This window comes from Littorina saxatilis, linkage group LG9 (genome assembly GCF_037325665.1).
Source record: "Littorina saxatilis isolate snail1 linkage group LG9, US_GU_Lsax_2.0, whole genome shotgun sequence".
NCBI classification, from domain to species: domain Eukaryota; kingdom Metazoa; phylum Mollusca; class Gastropoda; order Littorinimorpha; family Littorinidae; genus Littorina; species Littorina saxatilis.
The window spans coordinates 30,576,443-30,600,748 of NC_090253.1; the positions used below are offsets into that span (position 1 = coordinate 30,576,443).

Sequence of the window (24,306 nt, forward strand, 5' to 3'; positions counted from 1 at the left end):
CATTCCCCCTCTATGTTAAAAAACATAAAAGAAAGAAAGGAAGAAAAAATGCAAGAAAAATACAAAATAACTTAAAAACAGAGAGACGAAGCACGACGTGACGTTGTTATGTTGCCCTCAGGAGTCGAAAGAAAGCATGGATTTCCCTGCCTCGTGGGATAATCCCTCTTCAAGCTCGGTCCGCGCCGCGCATACAGGAGTGCTTCCGTAAACGGTGCGCCTCTCTTGGACAGAATTACTTCCCCTGTGTCGCTGTAGTCAACGAAAAGGGCAGGATCGCGAATTGTCTGGAAACAAAAATGGTTCGTGCGCTGTTGAGGTGTCCACAAGACGAACTCGCGGCGGTCGTCTGCTGATCCGCCGCACAGTGGGCAGGAAGGAGGGATGTCGAGAGCAAGACTGGGTTCTGTCCCTTCGTCGCCCCAATTTACGACGATGCTTTTTTTTCCAGCGTCGCGGACGACGCTGGTATCTGCGGTCGCGAAAGACTTTCCACGAATTTGCCACAGGGCGCCGCCATGTTTTCTGTGCTCGACTGCGAGCAGACCACAGGCACATTACACCCAAAATTCTTGTAGGAATACACAGACGCAACATAGCATATACAGACAATAACACCCACAACACTTCAACTGCATATGAAAGGAATAAAAATAAATCCGCAAATCAGTCGCGCACAATACACCAGTTAGAAAAACAAGGAGTACCAAAGCGGCGTGCAGAAACTAAACTGACTCGGAGACTGAGAAGAAACATTTATCACACGATGTGGATAGCAAACATTAAAATAAAACAGATAAGTCAAGCAAAAAATAAACACAAATATCGAAAACACAATAAACAAAGGTAAAGAAAACAAAAAGAGATGCTTGCCGACAGTCAGTGTGTGTGTGCGTGGTTTGCCGTGTGCGTCAGCGGGGTGTGTGTGTGTGTGTGTGTGTGTGTGTGTGTGTGTGCGTGCGCGTGCATGCGTGCGTAGGCTACGTTCTTGCGTGTGTGCGTTCGAATGAGAAAGAAGAGAGAGAGAGGATTGAACAATGAGGTCACGTTCTCTGTCACATGAATACATATACACACACTGAAGGCTACTTCGGACACGAACACTTGCCAACAACTGTGGTTGGACATGCTTTTGAAATGTAATATTTTTTCGACATGATTTCTGGACATACGAATCCCGCTGTGTTGCCTACTGATGTTGCGAATGATGAAGGTTTTGAGTTGACTGACCTTGAGGAGGGATTGCATCAGGCTGTCAGCGCGAGTTCGATCCCAGGTTCGGCGGAAATTTATTTCACAGAGTCAACTTTGTGTGCAGACTCTCTTCGGTGTCCGAACCACCCCCCGTGTATACTACATTGGGTGTGCACGTTAAAAATCCCACGATTGACAAAAGGGTCTTTCCTGGCAAAATTGCTTAGGCACAGTTAATAATTGTCTACCATACCCGTGTGACTTGGAATAAGGCCGTGAAAGGTAAATATGCGCCAACATGGCTGCAATCTACTGGCCGTATAAAATTTCATCTCACACGGCATCACTGCAGAGCGCCTAGAACTGTACCCACGGAATATGCGCGATATAAGCCTCATTGATTGATTGATTGATTATCGTCTCAAATTATATCCTTGCTACTTTTCAGGAGTCAACTATTGCCATTCATGGTAACTTGGATAGTCAATGTTTTTATTTGTTTGATTCCCATCAAAGAAACAGAAATGGTAACCATTCTTCAAATGGCGCTGCAGTTTTGATGTCATCAAGTTAATTCCTTTGCAGAATTGATTGATTTTCTCAAAAGCCATTATCAATGTGTTTATCAATTAACACCTGTTCATTTCTGTCCAACTGCAATGCAAACTCAATGTGGAGGAAACAAGGATTCATTACAAACAAGTCATCCCTGTACATCAACAGATTTATGTACCTCAATCAATACTGCTAGTATGAGTGACAGGAATCTAAAAGAAAAAACAACCAAACGCAAATGTACTACTACTTCTACGACTCGTTTGAATGTAAAACAGAAATGTAACACTATCTGTGACAATGACGGTTCTACGACTCGTTTGAAGGACAGTATATATAGATCGAACCTTAACCCACAACTACGACAATTTGTGTCAGACTTTTTTGAACAGGAAAATATGCCTCTGTTCAACAGTAACCAAAACGTGGAAGATGTTTTTGAAACTTTACAGAAATGTAACACTAGCCTATCTGTGACAATGTTGCTTTTGAATTGAACCCACATTTGTTGAACAGGAGAGAATGTTCCTGTTCAACAGTGCCCAAAACACTGAATCTGACGTTTTTGAATCTTTTCTGTCATCTAACTGAATCTGACGTTTTTGAATCTTTTCTGTCATCTAACCCAATTGCTCATGACTTCATCGATCTTGAACATGCCTACTTTTCAAAGAAAGACAGACAAAAGCGAAATCTGCATGTTAGCCATCTGCCTGAAATGGTCAATGCACTTTTGTAAAATTGTCACAGCTGTTATGCACTTTTGTGAAATGGTCAGTGCTGTTGTGCACTTATGCAAAACTTGGTGCTGTGCTGTTAACATTTGAACAAAATGCATTTTGTTCAAATGTTTAGTGCAACTTGCTACTATATAATCGCTGTATGCGCTTTGTGGTAATAATGCACTGTTGTGAAAAGTTTGCGCTAAATGTTGGCACTATGCATCATTGTTGGAGCACCCTCCTGTAGATGCACCATGCTGAAAAATGTACTTATGAATCAAGCATTGACTGAAATAAACAATTTATATATCCAGCACAACATGCAATTCATTAACTTTTGACCCTAACCTTTAACACTTCCCAAAATAAATCTTTGGTGGACATTGCATCGACGCTGTTCATTTTGAATGAACATTTTTCTTGTTGGTACTTCAGGTTTGTGAGCATGTACACATAGTCATAGTTCCCTCGAATTTCGCACAACCGCCCCGTTCTGCAGAAGAGACCCGCACCATTCGTTCTGGGGTCTATGAGGCCCATTTTTATCCTGAGGTCGTCATCTCTTTCGCCACTTCCCGCTGCTCCTTCCACGGCGTGCAAGAAACGGTTGTCAAAAGGAGCGTCTGCCGCGCGAAAAATGCTGATGCTTGATGTTTTGTCACCCAGCTCGGCTCAACATCTGTGGGGAGATACAACGGTCTAAACGTTACCCCCAAAGTTGTAGACATGATGATTGGTTTTGACGTGTTCAATCTGTAGTTTTAAGTTTAGAGGAGTTCCTTCGAGTTCTGTCACAAGAACTGTTTTTATGTTTAATTCTTTATCCGTTTAAACTGTGTGCCCTAGCTGTTTGTCCCCAACCAGATGACACCTTGGATATGGTAAAATTGTCTGGCACCGACAATGCCTGGTGCATATAAATCTTGGATAAACTTCCGCCGGTAGGTGTCAACATCCAAAGAATCGCGGGTCACACTGACGTAGCTTTAACATGTGGTTTAATGACACTGACACGAATTGAGCATATCTGAGTATTTCCCATGCCACTTTAACTTCATGGAGCAGCGAATCTTGAAGGATGTCCACACCAAGCTCTTGGGCGTTATGAAAACAGCAACACTCTCGTCAAAGTCGAAGAAAACCGTCACACGACCAAACACTGAGGAACGCGCCGCTAACGTCTCACTGACGGATTCCAACAGGGAAGTGCGATCGAGCGTTCTGTGTTATGTCAGAGGCCACCGTGTCACATATTTATACCCTTGGGTTTATGCAACTTTGTCGCAATAACCGAAAATGAAACCCCTGTTTTAATACCTAGAAGGATGCAAGGTTGGGAAGACCGGGATCAGAGGCGATGCCCTGTATAAAGTTTTGAGGAAGCTCGTGACCACACCACTCAGATGACAGAGAGATTAAAAGTACAAAGGAGTACGCTACTTAACAGGAAACATGTGCTGTCAATGCGAAGCAAAACGTGTGACAATGAAGACCCGTATGCTTATGGGGGGAGTTCGCGACAACTCCAGAAGTTTTGAGTGACAGCGGAAGTACTTGCTTCGCTTTCGTATGCATGGGTCGGAAGAAGGGCTTACTATGCCGGGAACCCAAATAAGCCATCGACGAGCGGAATTCCTTAATGGGACGGAAAAAGAGCTTACTTTGGAAGCAAACGAGGAAGTAAGTGAGGGTAATTGTACTACAGCGAGACCCAGGAGTAAACAGAATACAGAATACAGAATACAGAATCTTTAATTGCCCAAGGTTGGGAATTTGTGATGACATTGCGGCTAAGAAACATTTTGATCCAGCCATTTACACCAACACACGCATCAACAAACTGATCAACAGCATTAATTTATTTAAAACAACACTGGACAGCATAAGTATAAAAATACATTCACTAAAACTAGCAGTATACACTCAAGCTTCCTCGCCTCAAGTCACACACACACACACACACACACACACACACACACACACACACACATGCGCGCGCGCGCGCGCACACACACGCACACACACACGTCACTGCCTCATGCATTTTTATAACGTGACAGAAATCGCAGTCGCTGGTAGAAATAACAAAAATAACAAATTAACAAATTAAAACATGAAATGCAATAAACATAGATCTGAAGGTCAGCGAATTATATCACACACATACACACACACACACACACACACACACACACACACACACACACACACACACACACACACACACACACGCCATTTATAGATAAGTATCACATAACTGAGCACCATATGGAAGTTAAGGTAGATTAAGAGATACAGCTATCACAGCACTTTCCGCAATCAATAAAACCAAACTAGGGAGGCTTGTGTTTGGTCTTTTTTGAGTAATAGCAGGGTAAATCAGATTTATTTTTTTTATTATTAAAGACCTATTACCAGTAACAGCCCTAGAGAAGTGGGAACGCGAGTTACAAATTAATATGGATAAGGCCATGGTTTTTCAAAAAATTAAAAAAAGCACAACTGACCAGAAGCTCCGCTGGTTCCAATGCAAAATTTTGTACAGAATTTTACCAACAGGACGTTTCCTGTTCTTGCGGAAATTAGTTGATACGCCATTATGTCCGCTATGTAATCAAGCAGAAGAAACAATATTTCACATGTTATGGCAGTGTGTAAAGATTCAGGATTATTGGTCTGATGTTCTTACATGGTTAACTACAAATTGTGCCCACTGTCATGGAGTGCAGTTCTCGTTGGAGCTAATTATATGTGGTGTAAAGATTAATTGGTATTCAGACAGAATTTTGGATTCAATGATTTTGATTGCTAAATACATTATTTTTTTTTAGCAAAATTACAAGGGAGAGAACCTACCGTCACAGCCTTTGTAAATTATGTGAAAAATTGGTTTGAGGCCGAACAATATCAACGCATAATAGATGGACGTTATGTACAGTTCGTTACAGAGTGGAAGCAATATAGCCACTTTTTTCACTGAGGACTTTTTTCTATTACCAAAGTTAGAAGGTTTTCTTTTCGCCTGTTGTCCTTCTTCTTCTTTGGTGTTTTTTTTGGTCAAATGTAAAAGCACATTGCAACTCAAGTAATATTTTAGGGAGAAATAGAGAAATGTTTGTTGTTGTTATCTTCTTTTTTTGTCTTGTTTTTTGTTTTTTGTTGTTGTGGTTATTTGTTTGTCTTTTTCTGTAAAATGTATTTTGCGGGTGCTTTTGTTACTGCTTTTCACCATACTTTGTTTAACTTATGGTTAACCTCTTTACGCTTGTCTGTACTGTTCTGAATTAGCAGAAAAAGCACTTTTTTCTGTACTTTGTAATAATATGCTATTTGTGGAAAAGAGAAAAAACAAACAAACAAAAACCCCAGACTATTCAGGGACGCGCGGGTATCGTCTTGACCGCTTGTGGGAAGAAACTCTGTCCGAATCTACATGTCCTGGTTTTAATTGCTCGAAACCGCCTACCTGATGGTAAGGGTTGAAACAGACAGAATGCAGGGTGCGTGGGGTCATGTATGATGTTCTGAGATTTCTTCACGACACGAGCTGAGAACAGGGAATCTAATGAGGGCAGATCACATCCTATCACCCTAGCTGCTGTTTTCACGATTTTCTGCTACTTCCAAAGTTTCTCAGTGCAAAATGGCAGGGCTTTTCTTCGGGTTTTCATATCAAACCGACCTAACGCAAATGAAAGTCCCAAAGAGAGAAAATAGAAGGAAAAGTCGTATCTCGTGCGTGCATTTCGTGCACATTTCCCTGAATACAAACCTGAGTTGCCAGCTTTGACTTTTGTTCGTTCTGGGTCACTGGCCACCACTCTTTCTTCCCTGCTTATACGAGGGGGTGTTTCAATGTAAATGGGCGTCGTTGTGTGCATGTGTGAGTGTGTGTTTGTGTGAGAGTGTGTGTGCGCGCGCGCGCGCGCGTGTGTGTGTGTGTGTGTGTGTGTGTGTGTGTGTGTGTGTGTGTGTGTGTGTGTGTGTTGTCTGTCTGTCTTCGTATCCGACGGTATGTGTTTCTGTCTTTATCAGCCTTTAACAAATGATTTTGTTGCATAATATTGTCTGTGACATGTTGCCAGGCAGCAGCATGTCAAGTTTGTCCAAGCCCACGTCCTCTCAAGGTCAATGTTGGAACCAACGAGCATCCGGAATGGCAACACAGGTCAGTAAGCTTATATTTCTTCTTCTTCTGCGTTCGTGGGCTGAAACTCCCTCGTACACTCGTGTTTTTTGCACGAGTGGAATTTTACGTGTATGACCGTTTTTTACCCCGCCATTTAGTCAGCCATACGCCGTTTTCGGAGGAAGCTTACATTTTAATGATACGTTATCATTATCTTTTATCCGTCTTTATTTTATTCAGTAGGATATTGTGAAACAGCAGCAATGCGGACCTTGCATACAAATGATGCCTCAACAAAAGTAATTATAACGCCATGTGCTCAGTCGATGACCACACAAATCTAAACAACAACTATAACAACAGCAACAACACGGATTGAGTTTGTCATCCTTGTTTTGGAAATCCGAGGGTTTGAATCAAAGGGGTTCAGCACCAAGGTTTGCAGGAATTCGACTCAAAAGGTACGGGATATTCCGAAACTGTGCACAGGGGCACAGGGTTGTATATATGTTCTTTTCTTAAAATGTTTTTTTTTCTTCTTCAAATTTGGTATGTACTCTTTAGAATCCAACATATTCAAATTATTAACACAAAAAGTATATTTCCACCTGCCTTCAGTGTACATCGCGTACCTTAAATTGTACTATGCAACTTGCAACGGACTTACCCAACTACTGTCGCCTTTTTTACATTCTTTGAAATTTGCAAACTTTGAAATTTGCAGGGCGTTCAAAATGTGCCGCCAAAAGGCCAAAAGCAAGGTCAATGGCAAGGCCAAGGCGTAAGTTCATTGCAACAAGACATGGCATTCTGGTGCGCGCGGGTGGAGGATTGGTATCCAAAGTTACAAGAACGGACGTACTTCCTGCCGCCTGTCTACATGAACACGACCGGGGAACAGGCGGTACAGATCTTCGGCACGGAGGTGTTCATCAAGCGACTCCCCGCCGACAACGTGCCCAAGGGAGTGCCCGATGTTCTGTTCAACAGTACTGTGAAGGAGGACAAGTCACAGCAGAAAGTCCTGCAGGCTCTGCACGAGGTGAATTTTGATCAATTGACTCACAGAGGATCAAAGTTGTTTCTTTGATTGCGAAGTACCCAGCATGCACAACTGTGTTTGCTTACTATTGCAAAGCCCTGCTCCCACTGAAGCCGCCCACTGAGTCACGGACATCGATCAAAATGGGCATTAAAACACTTAGGATTACAAGAGACATGTAGGAGAACCAGTCAAACTAAAAACAAACTCTTAGATCGACTAATCTTTGATGCAAGTTCACAAGCACTCAAATTGTAACCAGCGAAGCACACGGAAACCATTTGTTAACACTATCTCTTATTTGACGTTTATGCTAGTTTAACTTAAAGATTCTGAGATACTAGCCAATACATCCTATTTTCCATGGTATTCCGTTTACTAATATCCTTTATTTGCATTGTTCGACTCTACCCAAGGTGTCTGAAGCAGGCACAGAGGTGATGTTTGTCCTTTCCCAGCTCAACTTCAAGGACTATCTGCCGTCCCATTCTCCTTCAGCCACCCCCAGACTGCCCACACCTCGAGACCTCAAGTCTCAGAACAAGGACCAAGGTGACTTTGATGTCTTGGTTCTGCATAAGCATCTGGGCGTCCTCGTCGGTGAGATCAAGTCGGTGGGCGACAACTTCCAAGAGCTTGGCTTCAGCGAGCAGAAGAAGGAACAGGAGATTGTGAAAAAGGTAAAGCAGGCCCTCAAGCAGCTGGACAAAGCGCGCGACGTCTTGAACCACCTCACGAATGACCAACAGCCTCCGCCCAGGATTATCAAGACCCTGATGCTGCCAAGTATCTCTCCTGCCCAGCTTAGGCAAGTTCTGGATAATGACCCTCCACTCAAAGATGTACGTAGATTGGCATGTCAGTACTTTACTTTAGTTAAATATGACTAGACTACTTTTTAATACATCTTCTGGACGGGCGCATTAGCACAATGTTCCTAATTCAGTGGGACGGTCCTTTCAGGACCCCCCCCCCCCCCCCCCCCATTTAAGATTGCATCCTTTTTTAGACCCTCCTTTCTCAGATGTTCTATTCATAGCCTCTGTAAATTTGTCCCCATTTTAAGACTTCCTCCCTTTTAAAAAGGGCGTTGCTACTGTTTGATACAATAAAAGAAGATTTATATAGCGCTTCACAGCAGCTCGGAGCGTTTTGCATTGGCTTTTGTCTCCACTTTTCCAGTAGAAAGTCCGGGTTCGAGTCCAGCTGGCATCGCATGTAGGTACAGGGTGGATTTTCAACATGTTTGCAGACCTGCTGAGTTTACACTGCTGAGAGCTGTATTGAGTATACACATGCAGTTGAACATATACGCATGCTATATCTGGTATACATTGGGGGAAAAAATGCTGAACATCCACCATCCGCAAAAACGGAGAATGGCTTTCTGATAGTTTGACAGAAAACAATCATACTGATAGTCAGCAGTCATAAAGTCACGCGACGAAGAAGAAGAAGAAGAAGAAGAAGAAGAAGAAGAAGAAGAAGAAGAAGAAGAAGAAGAAGAAAACATATAGGCCTTTTCTGAGGTGCTAGCCAAATAGGTGGTCCACAGCCGCGGGATCTTATTGGTTGAAACTGAGATTTATTGTGATTTAAACCAATCAGACCCCGCGGCTTGTTCCCACCTTGTTGGGTGGAAACCACTTTTGCTTCGTGCACCTCAGCCGATTTTGTTTTCTCTCACCACAACAAAACTGTACTCTTCTTACTCACACTGTCCACCACCACCACCACATCTCCCCCCAACACACCCCACTCCAACCACCACACCTCCACCACCTCTCCCCCAACACACCCCACTCCAACCACCACACCTCCACTCACTGTTGTTATTACTCAACCAGCACACCTCCACTCACTGTTATTATTACTCAACCACCACACCTCCACACACAGTTGTTATTACTCAACCACCACACCTCCACTCACTGTTGTTATTACTCAACCACCACACCTCCACACACTGTTGTTATTACTCAACCACCACACCTCCACACACTGTTGTTATTACTCAACCACCACACCTCCACACACTGTTGTTATTACTCAACCACCACACCTCCACACACTGTTGTTATTACTCAACCACCACACCTCCACACACTGTTGTTATTACTCAACCACCACACCTCCACACCCAGTTATTACTCAACCAGCACACCTCCACACACTGTTGTTATTACTCAACCACCACACCTCCACACACTGTTGTTATTACTCAACCACCACACCTCCACACACTGTTGTTATTACTCAACCACCACACCTCCACACCCAGATGTTATTACTCAACCAGCACACCTCCACTCACTGTTGTTATTACTCAACCAGCACACCTCCACACACTGTTGTTATTACTCAACCATCACACCTCCACACACTGTTGTTATTACTCAACCACCACACCTCCACACACTGTTGTTATTACTCAACCATCACACCTCCACACACTGTTGTTATTACTCAACCAGCACAACTCCACACACTGTTGTTAATACTCAACCAACACACCTCCACACACTGTTGTTATTACTCAACCACCACACCTCCACTCACTGTTGTTATTACTCAACCACCACACCTCCACACACTGTTGTTATTACTCAACCACCACACCTCCACACACTGTTGTTATTACTCAACCAACACACATCCACACACCAGCACACCTTCACACACTGTTGTTATTACTCAACCATCACACCTCCACACACTGTTGTTATTACTCAACCACCACACCTCCACACACTGTTGTTATTACTCAACCATCACACCTCCACACACTCAACCAACACACATCCACACACCAGCACACCTCCACACACTGTTGTTATTACTCAACCATCACACCTCCACACACTGTTGTTATTACTCAACCACCACACCTCCACACACTGTTGTTATTACTCAACCATCACACCTCCACACACTGTTGTTATTACTCAACCAGCACACCTCCACACACTGTTGTTAATACTCAACCAACACACCTCCACACACTGTTTTTATTACTCAACCAGCACACCTCCACTCGCTGTTGTTATTACTCAACCAGCACACCTCCACACACTGTTGTTATTACTCAACCAGCACACCTCCACACACTGTTGTTATTACTCAACCAACACACATCCACACACTGTTATTATTACTCAACCACCACACCTCCACTCACTGTTGTTATTACTCAACCACCACACCTCCACACACAGTTGTTATTACTCAACCACCACACCTCCACTCACTGTTGTTATTACTCAACCACCACACCTCCACACACTGTTATTACTCAACCACCACACCTCCACTCACTGTTGTTATTACTCAACCACCACACCTCCACACACAGTTGTTATTACTCAACCACCACACCTCCACACACTGTTGTTATTACTCAACCACCACACCACCACACACTGTTGTGGTTACTCAACCACCACACCTCCACACACAGTTGTTATTACTCAACCACCACACCTCCACACACAGTTGTTATTACTCAACCACCACACCTCCACACACTGTTGTTATTACTCAACCACCACACCTCCACACACTGTTGTTATTACTCAACCAGCACACCTCCACACCCAGTTGTTATTACTCAACTACCACACACTGTTGTTATTACTCAACCAGCACACCTCCACTCACTGTTGTTATTACTCAACCACCACACCACCACTCACTGTTGTTATTACTCAACCACCACACCTCCACACACTGTTGTTATTACTCAACCACCACACCTCCACACACTGTTGTTATTACTCAACCACCACACATCCACACACTGTTGTTATTACTCAACCACCACACCTCCACACACTGTTGTTATTACTCAACCAGCACACCTCCACTCACTGTTGTTATTACTCAACCAGCACACCTCCACTCACTGTTGTTATTACTCAACCACCACACCACCACTCACTGTTGTTATTACTCAACCACCACACCACCACTCACTGTTGTTATTACTCAACCACCACACCACTACTCACTGTTGTTATTACTCAACCACCACACCTCCACACACTGTTTTTATTACTCAACCACCACACCTTTACACCCAGTAGTTATTACTCAACCTCCACACACTGTTGTTATTACTCAACCACCACACCTCCACTCACTGTTGTTATTACTCAACCAGCACACCTCCACACACTGTTGTTATTACTCAACCACCACACCTCCACACACTGTTGTTATTACTCAACCAGCACACCTCCACTCACTGTTGTTATTACTCAACCACCACACCACCACTCACTGTTGTTATTACTCAACCACCACACATCCACACACTGTTGTTATTACTCAACCACCACACCACTACTCACTGTTGTTATTACTCAACCACCACACCTTTACACCCAGTAGTTATTACTCAACCACCACACACTGTTGTTAATACTCAACCACCACACCTCCACACACTGTTGTTATCACTCAACCACCACACCTCCACTCACTGTTGTTATTACTCAACCACCACACCTCCACACACTGTTGTTATTACTCAACCACCACACCTCCACTCACTGTTGTTATTACTCAACCACCACACCACCACTCACTGTTGTTATTACTCAACCACCACACCTCCACACACTGTTGTTATCACTCAACCACCACACCACCACTCACTGTTGTTATTACTCAACCACCACACCTCCACACACTGTTGTTATTATTCAACCACCACACCTCCACTCACTGTTGTTATTACTCAACCACCACACCACCACTCACTGTTGTTATTACTCAACCACCACACCTCCACACACTGTTGTTATTACTCAACCACCACACCTCCACTCACTGTTGTTATTACTCAACCACCACACCTCCACACACTGTTGTTATTACTCAACCACCACACCTCCACACACTGTTGTTATTACTCAACCACCACACCTCCACACACTGTTGTTATTACTCAACCACCACACCTCCACACACTGTTGTTATTACTCAACCACCACACCTCCACACACTGTTGTTATTACTCAACCACCACACCTCCACACACTGTTGTTATTACTCAACCACCACACCACCACACACTGTTGTTATTACTCAACCACCACACCTCCACTCACTGTTGTTATTACTCAACCACCACACCTCCACACACTGTTGTTATTACTCAACCACCACACCTCCACACACTGTTGTTATTACTCAACCACCACACCTCCACACACTGTTGTTATTACTCAACCAACTGCTTTAGATGTTGTGCTAACGGATGTAAACAGAACTTAATTTTCACAACGATTTGTTTCTGCTGTTACTGTTCCAAGGCTATTTGCCAGTGCCTTGACCTGCCCCTCTCCAGTGACCCCATTCCACACTGCATGACGTCTGATGACGTCACCAACCCCGAGACCTGGTGGCAGAAGCGAATGGCAGTCAATGGTCCTGACCAAGCTATGAATGATTCAGTCTACCTTGATCTTGTTTCAAGGTACGTTCACCAACATTGAGCTTTTTTGTTGAAGGTTGATTTAAGAACAAATAAAGATGTAAATAGACGAGAACAATAACAAAAAAAATACATTAATTTTACTGATAATAAGTATCATAGTAGGAAGTATGAGAATCCAAAAACAACACTATATGACTTGTAATAAACTCTGTTTGTATGTGCTGTGAAGGGGTTGTATTCCTTGAAGATGCGGTGAGAATATACACGCGCCAATAGCGCCATAGTGAAGCATTACGTAGCTCCGATGAGCATGTTTTCAAAAGTTAAAATCGTCATATCGAAAGAACACTACATTTGACAATTTCAGCTCAAAATGACGTTGTGTGTCTGTGCATGGTCGCCATAACTCAGAGATGGCAAGGGCAGCAACAAGATAGTGTGCATGCACACTGCCAAGGAGCCGCAGAATACACTGGGTTTTAGTTTCTTGATTCATTGTTTCTTTCCTCAGATTATGAACCTCCCTTTTAATAACAGCCTATATAGTGCAAGACCAGTTCAGTGCCTAGCGTTCACATCATGCCGGTGATATTAGAGACTCTCTATTGCTCCAATGACGGGAAGAAATTAAGATCAGAAAGAAAAATGACCAGACAGTTCTGGAAATTTCTGGAAGCGAAGGGTGGTAACTCTGAGTATGCAGGCATGTCTGATGGGGAGATCAGAAACACACCCCGGGTCCTCACTGCTCAAGTGTCTAAAATGTTCCCAAGGAAGGGAGATAACTTCTGTGAAAGTTTGTTCTTTAACATTAAACGGTACAATGATGGTGGTGGTAATATAATAACTGATTTAGAAATGACCAACATTAGCTAGAATTTCGAGGAAGGTTCTAGAATCAAAGGGAGGTAACTCTTGCTTTGTTATTCATGGAAGGGAGGTAACTCTTGTCATGCAAGCATACATTTTCATTCTCAAAGGGCGTAAAGTGATGAAGTTAAACCATTTGCTTAATTATCTCTAACTTTCCACTGATCTAAACATAATGGATAGCGTGTCCCTTCTTATTGGCTATCACAACGTTGACTCCAACATAATTATCCGCCATCTTGGGACACCGTTCGATACTGCAACGCTAGGTCGACAGCATAAAATCGCACCTATTGAGAAACCAAATTGGTTCCATTTCCTTAATCACAAACCGCGAAAACATAAGAGGGATGTAGATCGCATCTACGAACCTGTTTAGATCAGCGGTGCTACTCGTATTCAAGGGAGAGAAGGCTCTCGAAACTACGATTATTTCCCTTTGACCATGTTTGTCAGTGTTGTGGGATATAGTAAGTTGGCAGCACTATGGTTACGCTGTTTCATTGGCTGTGCGCTATCCATTATTTTAAGATCAGTGTAACTTTCTCAAGAAAGGGGGGGTAACTCACACCTAAGTGAGAAACACCCGGGCGAAGCCGGGCCCTGACTGCTAGTTGTTTATAACAGTAAAGCTATACAACAAAATCCACAGTCACAAGACGACGACGACGACGACGACGACGACGACGACGATTGATGATTGATGATTGATGATTGATGATGATGATGATGATGATGATGATGATTGTCATGAATTTCGATTCCTGTAGCATACACACAGTTAACTCCAATCTGTCTCCCGCATGTTCAGTCCCTCTCATACAGAAATCGCAATTCAAACACAGAAATAAATAACAATAAGTATATTAATCAACAACTACGGTATAAATCACAGGAACACACACATTATACATATCAAGTATTCATAATATCACAATCTACATTGACTAATAATTCCTCAACGAGGCGCATATGACACACAAAGACAGTAGTTCAAAGTTGATATCCAGAATTTCCTTGAAACTTGACAAAATCGTCTTTCAATTGTCAATGACGATTACACCATAATAACAAATATAAAGTCCAGTCACAAGTATGCTTCACACGGCATCACACCTACGGCTATATGATGTCGCAATTCCTACATAAAAAAAAAGGAGGCTACAATGTGGCGACTGCACTTTTTAAAGAATATGTGTTTGCAATGTTGACCAACATTCTTTGAACCACTTTGGCTTTGGGCTTACAGTTCTGCCTGGTACATTCAAGATAAGTATTAAAAATGAACCTTCTCTGTCAAAAGTAACTCTCATACTTTGTCTGGCGACACGAGTAGTTCCCCTTCCAGATTTCGGCTGCATCGACAAGACTGCAATCCGACGGTCAGTTTTCAACAATATTTCATTTTATAAACAGATCACACGCAATCAATTACAAACATTTAATCAACTTAAAGAACATGCAGCGGTTTCATACACTATTTTGCCCCAAAAAACTGAACTTCATACAGTTTTTAACGTTGGAACACGGGTGTAAAACTTCGTCTGCTAGTCACATTCGAGGAAAGAACATTTCCTGAGCGATACCAAAACATGAACAGAACACACACTATCTGCCTTTACCGCCACAGCAGAATGACAACATAACTGCGTACTTGATTTTAGTTCAGAACATGGAAACTGACAAGAAGTGTTAACAGAATTGAATGATTTGCACAGAAATATACAACCGCGCATTAATCGATCGCCTGCGCAGGTAGACTGGTTGGGTGAATATGATTCGATCAAACGTTCGCACAAAAACTCCTCTTTTCTTTGAATAACTGAAGAAAGGAGGAATAAAGAGGTTACATACCTCGTCTCAGTGATTATCAAAAATAATGGTCTCAGTTCGCGGTCATGAAAAAGCTCGCTGAAGCTCGCATTTTTCATGATCCGCTAACTTCGACCATTATTTTTGATAATCACTGAGACTCGGCATGTAACCTCTACTTATCCTACATACGTGAGAGATACCAGTCATGAGATAACAATATCGTTCAAACCCCAGTTCGTGTGAATAAGGTCGTGTCAAACTGGTTTGGCAGGGACCTGATTTTCCACTGCTCGTGATGTCGAGTCACCGAGACAAACGTAATTCTGGGAACACTTTTGCGCTAGTTGTTTCCCCTGGAAGGATTTTGAGAATGTACACGTCACGCTATGATCTCTAGAGTGACGTCTCTTTGCATTGAAGTCAAAGATGACACGAGGCTTTGGAAGAGATCGAGGTTCCATCTGAACAATTTGGGCGCTTCGACTAAGGGACGTTTGGAGCAACAGATACGCAAGTACAGTATGTAGGATAAACGGAATATACCCATACACCCAGAACTCGTTGCTATTTCAAATATTGAACAGCTCGCTTTCGCTCGCAGTTAAATATTTAAAACAGCAACTCGCGTAAATCTGGTACGACACGGCCAGCCATGTAGTATTTTCTATTCATAAGGCTGAAAAGTTCCATGCAAATTTGAGGGCCCCAAAGGGGGGGTATCATCACGATCACGGGAAGGGAAATTTTAGCTTTCACGATCACAGTTACCTTGATTTTTGTTTTCACGATCACGAACACCAGTGGCAAATCACGGTCACGGTAAAAGTTGCATGTACAGAAAGCACGTCAGTGTCAAAGTAAACACAACCACACAGTAATTCGCTCCTCTGGATCTATTGTTTATTCAACACAAAGTGAGAACTGTTGCACTTTTTTATTATTTTTTTTAATTCTCTTTCATACAGACATAGAAATACATAATCAGTAACAAGAATGTTGTTTTCATTGTTTTCTCTCTCTCTCTCTCTCTCTCTCTCTCTCTCTCTCTCTCTCTCTCTCTCTCTCTCTCTCTCTCTCTCTCTCTCTCTCTCTCTCTCTCTCTCTCTACACTCATACACATTCAACTCCCACACCCTCACTCACACACATGAATATATAGGCTACTTGCACAATTTCACATTTCCAGAGCTAAAGCTTGTAAACCCATTTTCTCAAAAACTATTGGGTGGATTGAAATTAAAGTACATGTATGTGTGATGGGTTCTTTATTTTCAACTTTGCCATACAATTTGAGGTACACCATCGCCTGGTTTCATGGCCTTGAAAAGAAATGGTTTTACCTGAAAGAAGCGCGCAGTGTCAGTGGCGAAGCCACAAGCCTGAGCCTGCAAAGCAGGCGAGCCAACTAGGGGGGTCCGGGGGCATGCCCCCCCGGACATTTTTTCAAAAAACGGTTAAAACTGTGCAATCTGGTGCATTCTGGGCATAATTTTCAGGGCTGTAATAGTGTTGTGATCTTGTTAAAAATCCCATTTTAGCCTCCCCCCACCATCATTCAACACACCTCCAAACTGGTGAAAACAACACTACTGTGCGCTGGCTTCATTGAGACCGGCGCCCGGTCGCGTTGCGCGATATTCACATGGATCGTTTTTGCGGAAATTGTTCAACTTCACCGGAATAAATTTGACTTTACCGGATTTTGGAAACGGCTTTATCGGATTTCCGGCAATTACCGGAAAAGTAGCATGCCTGACAAAATCCCCAACGAACATGACTTTGATCGTCTTTGACATGAGGATCAAGTGACCCAAACTGGCACGTCTCGGCCCCGCCATTGTTTCTGAATTTAACCCATTGTTGATATTAAAGTTTACAGGCGCTAAAATAAATCCAAGCTTAATGCAAAGAAGCGACAATTAGAATCTATGCCAAGCGTGTCCACGTTGCTGGGATGAAAAACACATTTCTAGTTTCGGTTTTGGCTACACGCAGACTCGATCTCGAACCAGTCGAGGTCACACTGAGCGAGTGACAGCCGGACGTGGCAATGTCGACAATGTCAATGATCTCACTCAAACTCAAAGATCTTGAACAAATTTCAAGATCTTTGCCTACATTCAGAACAGTCATAGAGCAACATAGATCAACATACCTTGATATTTTGTCTTCGGAAAGACCGACCCGTAGCCTGACCTTTCCGCCAAGGAAGGCATTCTCACCGCCTGCTTTGGTCTGGCTTGAATCCACAAAATATAACAGAAGTTCGATGACAGTACCGCTGCACGCCATTTTTGATCTTCGAATTCGAATTTGACTGAATGCACTCAAAACTTTTGCACGAAGCCCTTCCATTGGATGAAGTTTGGCAGACTTTTGCAATTTGCCTTCTGATTGGATCTCTTTTTGTGTGTGATTGGTTCTTTTAAAGGGAAGCAATCGCTGTCAAAATCATATTTCTGAATGTGTTGTTGCTTCCCCTTCAATCGGGATTGGCTCCTTGACGAATAGAGGATCATAGAATATTACAGCTGTGAAAAATGTACGTTGAAAATAAAATGCTTTGCAATAATGCCCATCACGATCACGAAAACAAATGACGATCACGATCACGAGACTTGATTTTTTTGTCATCACGGATCACGGGCAAAGTCCCATCACGATCACAGAAAGGGAAATTTCGGCAATCACGGTCACAGAAAGGTAAAACAACGCCAATCACGATCACGATTTTAAACCCTTTGGGGCCCTCAAATTTGATAAAAATGGAATGCACCCTTGTAGGGTGCGTTGGGCACGAGAGTCCCCAGGTTTTTCCCAAACAAGTGCACCACTACGAGGTGCGTTTGGCATGAAAGTAAGGCGTATGTTCCCTTTGTAATCATTGAAATGTCGACATTGCCAGATGGGCTAGACTTTACTGACACTACAGTTTGCACCAATAGATCAGGTTCTCATCAGAAACCCAGAAATTACTACTCTGCATACACCTCCCCCTTCCCCCTTTATAAATGACTAGACCTGGCCAGAGAGCACCACGCTACATACGACCTCAGGCCTCATGATGCACGACCAGACCAAGCCAAAGAGCACTACTTTACATAAGACATTCAACCCACAGAGATCAAGCAGGCTGTATTGTTTAGGAATGTATCAAGGGAATCAACAAACAAGTAAGGTAGGTTGTTGGAACGTTTGTTATTGACAAAACAATACTTTCACAGATATTTCGACCCAACGGTCTTTTAAGTATAAATATATATATATAATATAGGGGAAGGATAGTCCTATCCCATGTTAAAAGCTTGATCATATCTGTCACGATGTGCAGAATGGCTTCTGGTGCTAGATATCTAGCTTACAGGGTAACTATGTGTCTCCGCATGCTCTAAACGTCGTCATCGGTCGCTTGTTCATCCTCGCCTTCTTTCGTGACTCTTAAACACACACACACAAAAAAGACTCAGATAAACACAGATACACAAACAGACAAACATAAGATAAAGCTATAAGATACACTATTGCCTTGCTTTAATGAGGTTTATTGTAATTCAATAAATACGAACAGTAATAAGCGCAATAAGCAGTAACCATAAATCAATGAACTAGTTTCTTATATGTTTCGTCACATAGGCTTTACTTACAAACAAAAGGCTATGAATCATACACACTTTTTCTAATGCTCTTCTATGTGCTTAAAGCAGAAGGAATAAAATCGTCATCAATTTGACAAAGACACAGGCACGGACACGTGCATAGATGCATACCCTGTCTTGGAAAGTCATATCGGTTGAAGGGGTGTTAAAAAGTATTCACCAACCAGATTCCGACCCACTCATTCAACCATACTTATATTCACCAGTCACTCTAACCTCCTTCAGTACTCACCACTGTGTAGCAGTGATTTTGAGGATGTCCCCGCCTCTGCAGGCCAGCCACAGTCGACCATCGACATCCACAGTGATGGCTGTAGGCTGGATCAGCAAGGGGCAACCAGGGGCCAGGTAGCGCAGAAACGTCTTCCTCCTCCATTCCACGCCCACCACGTGAATGGCGTCATTCAGCTCATCCGTCACAAGCAGCACGTGTTGCCCGCCCAGCGTGTAGAAACATACGTCGGACGGCTGAAAGCGGTGTGTAGGATTATTGTAGGTGCTGACAGGGTTTCTCCCCAGTGTCTGGCACAGCTTGACCTTGCGCCACATGTTGGGGGGTTTGGCTTCTTCCACCACCACGAAGTGCTGCTCTGTGGCGTCCACGTCGAATGCACGGTGGGCTCCAATGTTGATGGTGAATTGTGCTTTTGATTCTGCTTTGAATGGTTCTGTCGATAAGACATTGGTAATGTCGACGTCCGCTTTTCCTGACAGACAATTGAAAAGTCGCAAATGTTTTGTTGATAGAGATTTGCAGTATGTGTTGATGCAATCTGTCGTTTGTTTTGGAGACATGATCTTCCCTTTGGCATAGCGTTTATTCGACACCTTATCCTGCTTTTTACTGCCTACAAGTTTACTGCCGTCTTCGTTGAACAGTGTCTCTGGACAGTCCCCTGTTAACCCCTGCCGTTCATAGGACACCCACAAACCACGTTTGTCATCATCTTGATGACAAAGAGAAAAGACTTCAACATCAGCATCTGATCCACACTGGAACCGTCTCTCAACTTTCACTTCAGGCGCTGCATCCTCCATCTCAGCCTTAGACACAGTGCCCAGAAAGTCACGTGCCTTCTGCAACATAACGTCGCTTGTGACATTGAAATCGACAACTGGACGGCGAATGACGCTCAGTTCCGTGGACGTCAGTTTCTTGACGGCTTGCTCGCTGCCACGCCCGCTCTTAACTTGCTTCGTGGCGACAATGACGTCACTTGCTGGGCCGCCGCTGACGGTTTCTTCCAGCTGCTGCTGAATGTTCAGGAGTTGTGTCAGGTTGTCTTCTTGCTGCTTTAAAACCTTGGCAACGTCGCTTTCAATGTCTGTGCTGACAGAGCGGATAGACTCCAGAGCTTCATCTCTGAACTTGTCGGCAGCGGCAACCAATATAGCGTGTCGGTTACGGATATTTTGTTCCACAGTCGCCTTCTTCTCCAACACAGCCTTTTGCTCTTCCCTCGTCTTCTCGACTTGCTTCATGACTTTATCAACTGCATTTTGCAGTCTGGCAACATCCGTAGCAAGCCCCACTTTTTTCTGCTCAGCGGCAGTTGTGAGATCATCCGTCGTATGTTGTTCGTGTTTTGTCAGTTTACAGTTCAGACAGATGGCTTCGTCGCACTTGACGCAGTAAAACTCCAACTTTTTGTCATCGTGAATCTTACACAGCGTTCTCTTCAGAGGAGCAGTTGTGGCCTGTTGTTTCTTGACGTAGAAGTTGGCCTGCAGGGCTGCTACTCCCCCAGCGGGCAGAGAGGTGGGCTTGCGACAGGAGGGACAGGGGAAGGATTCTCCGTTGTGACTGTTGGCCACGTCAGCGATACACTCAGCACAGAACGTGTGATGGCATTGCAAGAACTTGGGGTTACGGTAAGGGTCGAGACATACAGAGCACGTTCCTGGTTCGGTGACATCACCTCCTGTTGCCATTTTCTTCGGAGTGATTTTTGTTTATGTTGGCTGAGGGAAGATCAGATGAAGCTCAGGTACTGAAAGTAAAGATTTCCCAAAAATTTCATTATACCATCTGAATAGAAAGATTACAGCAACGTACAGTTTCTTAAAGTCAGTACACCTAAGGCGCCATTGTGAAACGTTTTCTGATGATTTGGACGTTTAAAAAGTTCAACAGACGTTCACCGTACAGTGATTTAGAAACGTCTGCAATGATTTGCTCAAAACTACTCCGAATCTATGCAAAATAATTAAATGAATTTTAATCAGCGAGCGGTTTGCTTCGCCCAGCTCTCCTGTGTCAGAAGTCCGGACTTCTGTTCGTGATCATACTTTATTTACGACAAAAACAAATAATCACGTATCATGTAAAAAAAACAATTTTTTTAGCATAATCTTTTCGCCTGAATTGTTCAATCTATGATACTGAACGCAGATCTTATTGGTTCATTCAGATCTCAATCTTCAAGACAACCGCACGATCGGAGCGGACTATCGTTACATGCATTTTCTGCACTTAAGTGTGTGGGACACGAAACTTTTTGGTTGACTACACATTTTCTTTTCAAGATTGTTCGTGACCTACATCATCAGTTTGTTTTCTGTGTTCAAGTACCTTGTCATCTTAAAGCTGTGGTCTATTTATGACTTTCCGGGGCTACGAGGTTGAAAAATAGGGATACAATCATGTACAGAATTCTGTACAGCAAACGCTACCCGAAACCCCACCTATTCGGCGTGTATGACCTTGAGAGCTTCAGTCAACGCTTGAATTTTGCAGGGATAACATCCGGTTTGCTCTCTCAAGACTGATCATATTTTATCTTCAAGAGAGATCAAGGGGAAAAAATAAACGCCCCGGCGAAGATTCGAACACTCGACCTTGAGATTTTGTGTCTCATGTCCTAACCACTAGGCTACTGCGCCAATTGAGAAAAAAAAGGAAAATCATTGATATAAATTCATGTTATGTTATTCTTGAAGCAGCATGATTTATATCTCTATCCGCCCGTTGTTCAGAAGTGAATACATGTATAACTATTTCTTAGATGTCTGTTTTCAACTGCACAGAGCTTTGGAGAGATTCAATTACTGTTCTTGTCATTTTTCTTGCATGTTGTAAATAGAGATATCGCAGCTATTTGCATGGCGCGAATGTCGTGTAGCATGACGGTGTAAACATGTGCTGCGATTCTGTGAAACATGTTTGCAAATAAAGGCAATTTTAATGGCAATGTTGACGTTTTTGCAACGCATGAATGGTAATTCAAGTGTAGAAGGATATAAAATGATCACTTTTTTTTTTAATCTTTGACAACACTGGTGAAGTGGCCTAGCGGTTAAGACATCGGCCCCGACATTTCGAGACCCCGAGGCCTTCGAGTTCGAATCCCTGCCAAGTCGTTTATTTTTTCTGCTCGATCCTTCTTGACAAATATGCTCAGCTCTGAGAGAGCAAACCGGATGTTACCACTGCAAAATTCAAGCGTTGACTGAAGCTCTCAAGGTCATACACGCCGAATAGGTGGGGTTTCGGGTAGCGTTTGCTGTACAGAATTCTGTACATGATTTTATCCCTATTTTTCAACCTCGTAGCCCCGGAAAGTCATAAATAGACCACAGCTTTAACTGCCAATGTGTTCCGTGTAATCTTTTGCTAAGTGGCGAAGTTTAAAATTGACTGGGGACTATCGTTTCACTTGGGACACGAACATCAAAGTGACATGTTTACGTTCAACGGCTATACAATATGAAGAAGTTCAATTATATAAATATCGGTACTTGAGTATGCATTTTTCCAATAAAGGATCACAGTGACCGTGGTCACCTCCTGTTGTAACGGACGATCGTGTTTGTAATGGGACACGACATGTAACGATAGTCCCCCACTTTTCAAATATAATGTAGACAAAGACAACAAAATTAACAGATCTGTGATCTATTACATCATCTTTATTGAAGGTTCCTCACACACAGAGAAGAAACAAGAAAGACAAACTCTGTTGTTTCAAATGAAGGGGAAATATTGCTTCAGACAGGTTTCACAGTCTTCAGAGTCGGGTATGTCCCTGACTTTGATATTAAATAAAATGTTTCGTTTTGTTTAGTCTTGAATTTTCACTGGTCTGTGTCGAATGTCTTCGGAATTTACATATGAAAAATAAACTTTGATCGAATTTAAGTCAAGTTTGTATTCCCCACCAGCGAAAAAGGTAGGTCGGTCGTGAGAAATGAGACAGACACGATTTCCCTTTTTAGCCACATTGCAATAGACAAAGGCACCAGTACAAAAACACACAAAGAAATCCAGTGAAAAGTACATTAGAAACCAAAGAACAGAGATAGATGAACACACTTAGTTAAAAAAAAACAATGAATGTGTTTATGTTTAGTCGATACAATCGCATGTGAAGTAAACGGTCTTTTTTCTAAATGTGTCTGTCTCAAAAACGTTAATTACAAATCTGTTCAGTTGGAATGGCTGTTAAAAGGTTTGGACGTATCATGCTTTTAATAAGTAGCAATTTCCATCAAATCACGACATGAAAGGGTTTTGAAAGGCTAACTACGGCTTATTCTACTTGCGCTTAGTCATTTTGTCACTCGGGCAAGGTGTCTGTCTCATTTTTTCTCACGACCGCCCTGCAGACAAATCGTCTGCTATAACCGCCATACACAGCAAATTGTCATGATGCAACCAATTTTACACTTCCTATCCGTTGTCAGGCAGATAATCAACTGGCTGACTAAAGAATTTTTCGGCATGTGTTTATTTCAGAGCACGTTATTTACTGTCTAGTAACTCGGGCAAGGTGTCTGTCTCATTTTTTCTCACGACCGCCCTGCAGACAAATCGTCTGCTATAACCGCCATACACAGCAAATTGTCATGATGCAACCAATTTTACACTTCCTATCCGTTGTCAG

At 42.9% G+C, this 24,306-nt stretch overlaps 2 protein-coding genes across 3 annotated transcripts in view; one reads left to right on the plus strand and one right to left on the minus strand.

Annotated features, from left to right (window-relative positions):
- The window catches only part of LOC138975848 (uncharacterized), a 21,152-nt gene extending 5,936 nt beyond the window's left edge, over window positions 1-15,216 (plus strand). For both annotated transcript variants that reach the window (XM_070348614.1, XM_070348613.1), the window contains exons 2-5: window positions 6,557-6,639; window positions 7,325-7,642; window positions 8,059-8,484; window positions 12,958-15,216. In XM_070348614.1, the coding sequence (XP_070204715.1) occupies window positions 6,565-6,639; window positions 7,325-7,642; window positions 8,059-8,484; window positions 12,958-13,140 (1,002 nt within the window). In that variant the 5' untranslated portion in view covers window positions 6,557-6,564 and the 3' untranslated portion in view covers window positions 13,141-15,216. The remainder of the gene's footprint in view (window positions 1-6,556; window positions 6,640-7,324; window positions 7,643-8,058; window positions 8,485-12,957) is intronic.
- Window positions 15,217-16,786: 1,570 nt separating this feature from the next.
- On the minus strand, window positions 16,787-22,592 carry LOC138975847 (tripartite motif-containing protein 54-like). Its single transcript, XM_070348612.1, has 2 exons — window positions 19,656-22,592; window positions 16,787-19,204 (listed from the first exon to the last, which is right to left on the minus strand). Coding segments are annotated over exons 1-2 (1,701 nt in total). The 5' UTR covers window positions 21,356-22,592; the 3' UTR covers window positions 16,787-19,203.
- Window positions 22,593-24,306: the final 1,714 nt, after the last annotated feature.

Bases quoted from the DNA above. Each gene is read 5' to 3' on its own strand.
- LOC138975847 (XM_070348612.1), bottom strand. From the start codon at position 21,355: ATGGCAACAGGAGGTGATGTCACCGAACCAGGAACGTGCTCTGTATGT.